The sequence below is a fragment of the Neodiprion lecontei genome, chromosome 5 (assembly GCF_021901455.1).
Source record: "Neodiprion lecontei isolate iyNeoLeco1 chromosome 5, iyNeoLeco1.1, whole genome shotgun sequence".
NCBI classification, from domain to species: domain Eukaryota; kingdom Metazoa; phylum Arthropoda; class Insecta; order Hymenoptera; family Diprionidae; genus Neodiprion; species Neodiprion lecontei.
The window spans coordinates 21,708,120-21,716,708 of NC_060264.1; the positions used below are offsets into that span (position 1 = coordinate 21,708,120).

At 42.3% G+C, this 8,589-nt stretch overlaps 2 protein-coding genes across 2 annotated transcripts; both read right to left on the reverse strand.

Annotated features, from left to right (window-relative positions):
* Nucleotides 1–315: 315 nt before the first annotated feature.
* On the reverse strand, nt 316–3,336 carry LOC124294781 (uncharacterized protein MCAP_0864-like). Its single transcript, XM_046741857.1, has 7 exons — nt 2,526–3,336; nt 1,854–2,264; nt 1,612–1,779; nt 1,255–1,477; nt 826–1,099; nt 663–741; nt 316–497 (listed from the first exon to the last, which is right to left on the reverse strand). Exons 1-7 carry the CDS (start codon nt 3,105–3,107, stop codon nt 432–434), a joined length of 1,803 nt encoding a protein of 600 aa, XP_046597813.1. The 5' UTR covers nt 3,108–3,336; the 3' UTR covers nt 316–431.
* LOC107225995 (myosin-11-like) lies at nt 3,139–8,194 on the reverse strand. Its single transcript, XM_046739399.1, has 13 exons — nt 7,970–8,194; nt 7,731–7,883; nt 6,992–7,267; nt 6,659–6,913; nt 6,447–6,551; nt 6,316–6,384; nt 6,069–6,218; nt 5,290–5,496; nt 4,359–5,226; nt 4,010–4,276; nt 3,477–3,939; nt 3,203–3,261; nt 3,139–3,155 (listed from the first exon to the last, which is right to left on the reverse strand). Exons 1-13 carry the CDS (start codon nt 8,192–8,194, stop codon nt 3,139–3,141), a joined length of 3,114 nt encoding a protein of 1,037 aa, XP_046595355.1.
* Between the last annotated feature and the right edge of the window lie 395 nt (nt 8,195–8,589).

Here is an 8,589-nt window from a genome sequence, read left to right on the forward strand (position 1 = left end):
AGTTGTGTTCACTTATTTCGTTTTTATTTCCATTTCGTATTTTTTTCTTTAGTTACAAAATAAACTGTCTTCATATTTAATTAATGTATACATGTATATCAGAAATAAATAAACATATAAATCAAAAAAACAGCAAAATATCGTAGAAGAGATTACTCACTGACAAAAATATCAAAAACGATCGCTTGTTTCAATACATCATTCGGTGTATAATATAATACAGAATAATCACGTCACGTATGTACGTTATACATAAACAGCATGTATGCATAATATTCGTATCAAAGCAAGGAAAGAAACAAAAAAAAAATATCAATAGAAATTTTGGTTTCCATATTTTATTGGCTGTGTAGATTTATTATCGCAAGTATTATTTTATTTACTACTTTTTCGCATTATCTTCGATCGTACTAAAAAAAAATCACCATCCATTAGTCATTTTCATACTTTTTATACGTGCTGCACTGGTGAATGAAATTCTTCTTGCGCCAATCGAACTGAAATGGAATCATAATATTAAAGTTATAAAAATGCTACTTCAAAATCACGTCCATCTTTTTTCTTCTAAACTTATGATCAACATAATTTGTCGTTCTAAAGTACAAACATTTTCAGATCAGCAAGTGATGATGAAAATTAAGATGGAAAATGGAAAAATGTACCACTTTCTCCTTCGGCGAACCGTCCATCAGTTCCATTTCGAGATTCTTTACTATTTTCCGTTGCTGCTCCAATAACACTCTGGCAAAAGGAGAAAAGGAACAAAAAAAAAAACAGGATTACTTGGGTTTTGCAAGTTGTACAAATGAACCGTATTTCGCATACCCGTAATTATCAGCTCGATCCTGATTGTAGGCGGACTGACGACGCAAAATGTCTTTTTCTGACTCGGCACTTCCATCGAGTTGTATCGATTTGCTTCTTTCGATACTAATATTACTAGTCTTCCCATCGGATAACTGATTCTTACTAGAAACGCCTCCTGACAACGTCAGCCGCCTCTGCAATTCTGCATTTCTCAGCTGCTCTTTTGCCACCATTTCTGACATTTCTTGAGACCGCTTCTTCTCCTGCTCAATCACTATCTCGAGTTCGTATACTTCGGGATAAATAATCGATCAGTTTTTAGTCACATCGAAAAAGTAGAAAAAGAAAACAACAAAAAGAATTCAAAAAATATTCAAATCAATCATGAATCGACAATAAGTATGTCTTTAGTCTCACAATCAATTAATGTTCATAAAACATTCTCACCTTTTTGACGAGCCTCTTGCTCAATTTGAACAATCTCATTCTCGAGAGTAGCTATCCTCTTGTTGAGTTGATGTTTCTCGTTCAGATCCTGTTGGTAATTTCGTTGCAAACTGGTTACCGGTGATTCCGAATTGTCTGGTTTAGACTGCTCATTTGACATCGAGCAAGAAATTGTCATGCAGATCCGATCGTGAAGCTCGGCGAGCTCTTTCGAACTCAATGACTTGTTGGTACCATGGAAGAAGGGGAATATAGAAATGAGGTAAAATTCAATATTGAAATGATTTAAAATTATCTGAAGATTTTTTTGCGTTCACAGCCGGCAAGTCACTTCATGGCTCGTTCACTTTTACTCACCCGCAACCAGCTTTCGGGGTCGAAATAGTCACTGTCCTTAATCGCGTCCTCGTACTGTGTCTGAAGCCTCGCGATACTCTCGTTGTGGTTTTCATATAGCACCTTCAGAGTCCCTTCGTAAGTCATTTTCACAGCCTGTAATCTCTGACTGTTCTGGATCTCCTTGCTCTAAATAAAATAACGTTTAAAATGGTCTTTGTCCTCACGATTATGAAATCACTTTACGAAGAATCAATTCTTACCTTGATAATTTCGTTGAGGGCCTCCCTTTCCTCGGCAAGCGACTTGATATTTTCTCTTAGTGAATTTATCTCGGCGTTTTTCGACTTTACGTCGCACTGAAGCTTCTGCATCTCAGTTTGCCTTTGCTTGTTCTCATTCTCGGCGTGATTGAGCCGGCACGTTAATTCCGCCACTGTATCGAGCTTGTGGCTGGTCTTCTCATTATCCGGAACAATCTGATTATTCGATTCGTCGTTGACATCCTTGTTATCCCCTTTAGTCACCATGAACTGACTGCTTTTCTCCAGAGCTTCAATACTCCTCAGCTTTACACTGAGTTTTTTTATTTCTTCCAGTCGCTTATTCAACTCGTTCTTCAATTCACTGTTCGCCTTTTCCAAAACCGCCAATTTCTCATCACAGATTGACACCTGAGGATAGATATTGATAATCATTCAATTTTCCTACCTTTCTGTTCATTTTTCCTTACATATTCGAGGTTTTTTGTCTAGACTCCATAGTCTTGAAGGTTTTTCCCTGAGATTTGACCATTCAGATTATGAATTTAGAATAGAAAAATCAACGTTTTATCACACTTTTTATAACAGTTCACGTTTGTTCACGTTTCACGTTTCACGTTCACGTTTGGCAATACCACCTTGAATTCTGAATTCACAAACTCATGCACTCACCTTCTCGTTCTGGAATTTATTCTGCCGCTGAAGTTCGTTGATGAGAACAGCGTCCTCGTTGCGTTTGGTCTGAAGTTGTTCGATCCTGTTCTGAAGATCCTGAAGAATGTTGGAGGCTCGAACTTCGGTGGAATGGAGTCGCTGTTTGAGGGCTGAAATGTCGTTGGTGAGCTTATCGGGAAGTCTGGCGAGCTTTTCCCTGGCCGAAACTTCGCCGACTAGCTCAGACGACAGCCTGACATTCTCGCCGTGGAGCTTCTCGATCTCGAGCTTGAGGCCCTCATTGTCGTCAAAGACTCGGTTCAGGTCCTCCTCCAGTTTCTTGTTCGAGGCCTCCAGCGATCCGAGCTGATTTTTCGAGCCCCGTAGCTCGCTTTCGAGCTTGCGCTTGTCCTTCGTCAGCTTCGTTATTTCACGCTGCAGGTTCGACACCTGTTCCAGCTTTGCTCGATCTCCTTCGAATTCGGATATCAATTTGTTCATGTCGCTAATCTTGCCCTCCGCCTCGACCAGCTTTGCGGTCAAACTTTTGTTCGCTCGGAATACTCGGTCAAATTCTTTCCGACACGTTGCTAATTTCATCTCGTACACAGCTGCGTTACGCTCTGTCGTCTCACTCTCCTTTGCTCTCTTATCAATCAACGCTTCTATATCGTTATTCCTCTCAGATAAAATACCCTTTAATGTCGCTACCTCTCCAATCAGTTTCTCGTTTTTGCTTTGTAGTGACAGCAATCTGTGAAATAGACCATGGATCACAAGATTAGTGTGCCATTTGAAATACTAATTTTTTAGAAAAATTATGATTCCTTCTGAACATTGTGTTTCAGAGGAAAAGACATGACACCCTTACCAAAGATGATACCTTTTTTAAAAATGGCAATATTTCTAAAAGTTAATACGGTTCATCAGAAGAACGTAATAATTTCGAAAAAAATCGTATTGCACTACCTCGGCTTCATTTCTTCGACCTGAGCTTCGAGTTGGTTCAAATTTGCGTGAATCCTTTCGGATGAAGTGACTTTACTTATAAGGGAGGACATTTCGGTGTCTGCTGACTCGAGCTTCTTCGCCATCTCATCGTTACGAGCAAGGAGTTCGATTTTCTCGTCTTCCATTGCTTTTATTCGCTGTTTCAGTAAAGCTTGCTCCTTGTTAGATCCAAGTAACTGAAACTGCCAGGACTGAAGCTGGTCCTCGAGCTCCTGTATGGTTCTGATTTTCTCTACAAGTTCGTTCCGCGTCCCCTCAAGCTCCTGCAGGCCTTCCTCAGCGCGATCTCCTTCACCTCGACGCTTCGCAGTTTCCTGAGCCACCTGCTTCTTTAGTCTCATAATCTCCACGTTCCTGACCTGAATCTCTTCCTGCTGCTTGGCAATCTCTTTAACAATCTCGACGCGCTCTTCGTCGACCTCTGAGAAAGTTACCCGAAAAAGCAGTCCATGAAACTCTGCGATAAAAATTCATGATTCATTTTTTGGTACCTTTGATCTCCTTCGATAAATTTTCGAGCCTCTCGATCGACTTCTTCACGTGAATCGCCAGAGCTTGATCGACCTTTACGTCTGTGCCGGTAGCCTGCAGCGACTCCCGCAGTTTCTGTCTCAGAGCTTTAACACCCGAACAGCCCGACGTGTTTTCGGCTTCTTCCAGTCTCGCCTGCAAGCTTTTTATGTTCTCGGCATGCGCCAAGCGCTCCTTCTCGTTTTCAATACGCAGATCACGCAACCGTTCCTTAAGCATTGTTATTCCTGCGGAAAATGGATGAGAAACGTCAATAAGAATGACTCTTATCACAGAAATTTGCCACAAAACACGGTACTCAGTTTATACCCTTGCACCCCTCTGCCGATTGCGAATCCTTCAAAGCTTCGGTAAGGTTCTTGATTTTGTTCTGCATTACTTCACGTTCCATTTGGTACTGCTTGAGCTCCGCAAACAGTCGGCTTAGCTTCGCCAGCGAGTTTGAGGCCTGGTCGACGATGCGTCTCTCGACGTTCTCACCGTCTCCGTTTTCCTCTTTTCCGCTCAACGTCGATACCTGAATTTTCAACCGTTCTATCGTCTCCTGCATACTGGCCTTTTCGTACTCCCATGCATCCAGGTCCAGCATCGCGTTATTCAGTCGATTTATCGTCCGTTTCGCTGACGCCACGACGTCCAGGTCCTCGTCCAATCCAACGGCATCCCGACCACGATTTCCCAGTCGATCTTGAAGCTCCTTTTCTACCTCCTCAAGCTCTTCCCGCAACGCACATTTTCGTTTCCGCAAATCCAGGGTCCCCAAATCGCCGACGTCACCTTTTCTGCGTATCTCATTTTCCGCTGCGATAAAATTCTGACAGCAGAATCTGTTGAGGTTATTGTTAATGTGGTTTTTGTTATACTTCATTTCCTCGATCTGTCGCAGCAGGTTCTCCCTCTCCAATTTATACTCCTTGAGTTCCGTCATTGTCTGGTTTAATTTGCAAAGGGCGCTCTTAGCCTGCGAGTAAATGTCTCGGTCCAGGTCTGCGCAGTTGCAGGCATCCTGATAGGCGATCTTGAACTCGTCCATGCTGTTCAGGCTGTTCTTCAGCTTGACGTTGAGGCAGTCGACCTCTTTCTCCACGGACGAAAGCTGTGCCTCGCATTCGCATATCTTGCAGTTTTTCTCGTCTATCTCTAGCCGCATGCTCTCGATTGTTCCCTTCATCTTTACCTGCTCGTAAAGTTTGAGGCTGTTATTGTGTTTAGACGAATTTTCTCTTCCTCTCCTTCTTACCTGCAGGCCCTCGTGCTTCGCCGACAGACTTCTGACCAGCAGCACCAACCGCTGTATCTCTTCCTCTTGGTCCGCCAGCAAACAGCTCTGCTCTCGGTTTTGACTTCGCAGTTCGTCACGCTCTCGCAGCGCCGATTTCATCTCCGTCAACGCTCGACCGCATTTCTCTGCGTCCGTTAACAGATCGCCCATTTCATTTACTTTACGCTGGGATAAAGTTCGTCAGGTTTAAGTCATACATATGTTAGCTCAGTTCGCGATTTAGTGAAATCGAGGAATAATATGTTTTCAGCAGAGGGCACGTGGCCAATTTAAGAGTATTCCCGAGATTTGGCCTTATTTTTTCTAAAAATTTTTCAACGATTTGGAACTTATTGTAAACCGATTGTGCTGTTATCAGATAGTGCGCTCTGGTCAGCTAGAGCTTGATAAATATCGTACATACAGATTTTGAATCTATTTGTTTCATTGTGAGACGAGCTTTGAAGTAATATGTTGCAAATTATTTATCGGCGCTAGCTGACCAGAGCGCAATTCCTCACATCTGAATGAATACATCACAAAAATTTTCAAATCATCACGATGCTTTACTTCAAAATGGAATCGAGTCTAAATATTCTTAAATCGGTTACTTTAATTATCGCTAACGGAAGGGATTTTTTAACGACGTTAAAATCGTACGATTTTCAAACTGTAAATCGTAAACCGAATTTCATCTTGGTGCTGTTTCGTTAACTTGTGATATTCATTCACCGAAAATTTGGCAATCCGATTCTTACCAGAAGTGAGTTCCGTTCCACTCGCAACAGCTCGGTTTCTTTCAGACGAAATCGCAGCTCTTCGATTTCATGGCCCTGAGCTCGACATATCGATGCCTTTTCTTTCAAATCACTTTTGAGTTCCAATATTGTGCACTCGCATACGGCTATCTTGTTGACGATAAAGTGACGTGTAATGTTTGAATTTTGTCGAAAATCAGCGGAAAATTATCACTGTCGTGAAAAACATTCAGAAAAGGGTTTTTACCTTCTTCTTCAGCACCTCAGATTCGTACATTATGTCCTCTCCAACTCCTGCAAACTGCTGTTCCGACATCTATGGTAGAATAAAAATAGAGATTACAACTGAGATGTAAAATCCATGTACAATAAAACAACCTTCAAGTTTCCCTTCAGGAGCTGGATGCCATCTTCCTTCACTTTTAAAGAGGTTTCAAGCAACTTGTTCCTTTCCCTAAGTTCATCGATCTCCATTTCCTTAGCCTAAGCGTTGAACGTCAGAAAACATATTTTCACATGTCACATTTTTCCGTAGAGACCGAGTATTTCAAAGGCCAAAAGTCTCTTGAGAGGATGAAACCAATACATACGCCGATTTCGTTCTTCAAGGCGATGATCTCCGAGTCCTTTTTGATGATTATAGACTTGCTGTTTTCGTCATCGGTTTCGTAGTCGGTAACCGAACCGGTTCCAGATCCTGTTTCCGTATCGCTTCTGCCCGGAGTTCCGGAACTGGAAATCATTTCCGGTCTATTCCGCGTCCGACTAGCCGTAGAATCTCCATCCTCTTCGTAATCATCGGTGTACTCCTCTCCTGAAGTTGAGCCAATAAAAGCGAGCTCATCCTGATTGCAAATCGCAAAAAGGTATCAATCAGGTATCAAATCAGAAATCAAGAATATCGGGACAAAAAATCGTCGCACTTTGCCCGCTGCAGCTGTAGCGGCATTGTCGATTAGTTCCGACCGCGTGTCTTCCGAAGTTCCGTCGGTGCTCAACCAGATGGCGGAGACTGCCCTCGACTGGAGGATCGGGCTTGTCACTGTTCCAGTCTGCAATGATTTATCGATGCCATCCGGTTTCGAAGACCTCACTGGTGAGGCCGAACGGGCTCGTGCCGTCTCGCCGAATTCACTCTTCTGCGTATTCGTAGCCTGCGGCGGTTTCGACCGAGATCTTAATCTCGGGGAGGCGAGAACCTTGACGGTGATAATTGAATTAATTGCAAATAAAAAAAAGGAATAACCGAAGTTGAAAACAGGCTGTGTATTAGATTTGTACATTTTTTTTTCTATTCAGCTATCGAACAGGATCTAAAACGATATCCAAAAATTCTATGTTCCAATTTAAGACAGCTGTGATCGGATTGGTTCGCGCAGATAATGGCGGCATTATTTTGGTCTCCCCAACCTCACGACTTTGGAGTTCTCGTACCGCGCGCTGGTTGTCGATACCGTAAAAAAACAAATTTATTCAACTTTCTAAACTTGTGCACGACCGAAACAAGTCAACATGATCAATTTTCAAACGTTTACATAGATCGTTAGATAAGAACTAACCTTTTTTCTAACCTATTTAACCGACGACGACTCCTTAAAATCGTTGAATTAAAATTTTTCAATAGAATCTTATGGTTGAAAATCATTGTTGACATTTACTCACGGCTGATTGAAGTTGGTGTTGCTGCTCAGGCGTCAACGTGAGGCTTTTATACCTCTGCAATTCCCTTCTGCAGGCGCTCAGCTCATTTTGGGTCTGTGCTCCAAGTCCGATAACATTATCGATAACAACGTTCAACGGCACGATTTTTCCCGGCTGTGTCCAGTTAAAAGTGAAACAGTAAATCAAATACACAAAAATGTATTGTGCTTCAAATCATGACGTGGAAATCCCCTGCTCACCGTTTTTGCATGCTCGGCGAGCTCGCGAATGTATCGTGTATTGTCGAGTGAATTTTGGCTCCAGGCCCTGATATCGGTGCACGATTCGTAAGCCTTTAAACGTCCTTCAGATCTCTTTCTCGGCAGAACATAATCGCCGTACGTAAGTGTCTGATCGCCTCTAAAGTTCTTCCGCTTACCGCTACCAGCCAAAAAAATTCTCGGTCCGTGTTCGGCGTACGACATTTTTCTTCTCTTTATTCGGATATTCCAAATTTGTTTCCAAACTGTGCGCCGAACACTGCAGTTACATTTGAACTAACACACTTTCGTAATAATACATTTTACACGCGTATATATAGAAAAACACTAAAATATTACAAAGTGAGAAAAAGGACGAAGTGGATGCCGGAAAAAAATATTTCTCCGATTATCCCCGGACACGACGACAACGGTTATCATGACCTGTCTCAACGGTCAACGTTTGTCATCGCCGGCAGCCATCTTGACACCACTTTTGTTTATGTACTGATTCTTCCGACTATTCAGCACCATGACGACGACGACTATGACGATTTTTTACTGTAAAAGCTGTATGTTACCTATGTACATACAGTAATGTCTATTAACGCCTATCTCTA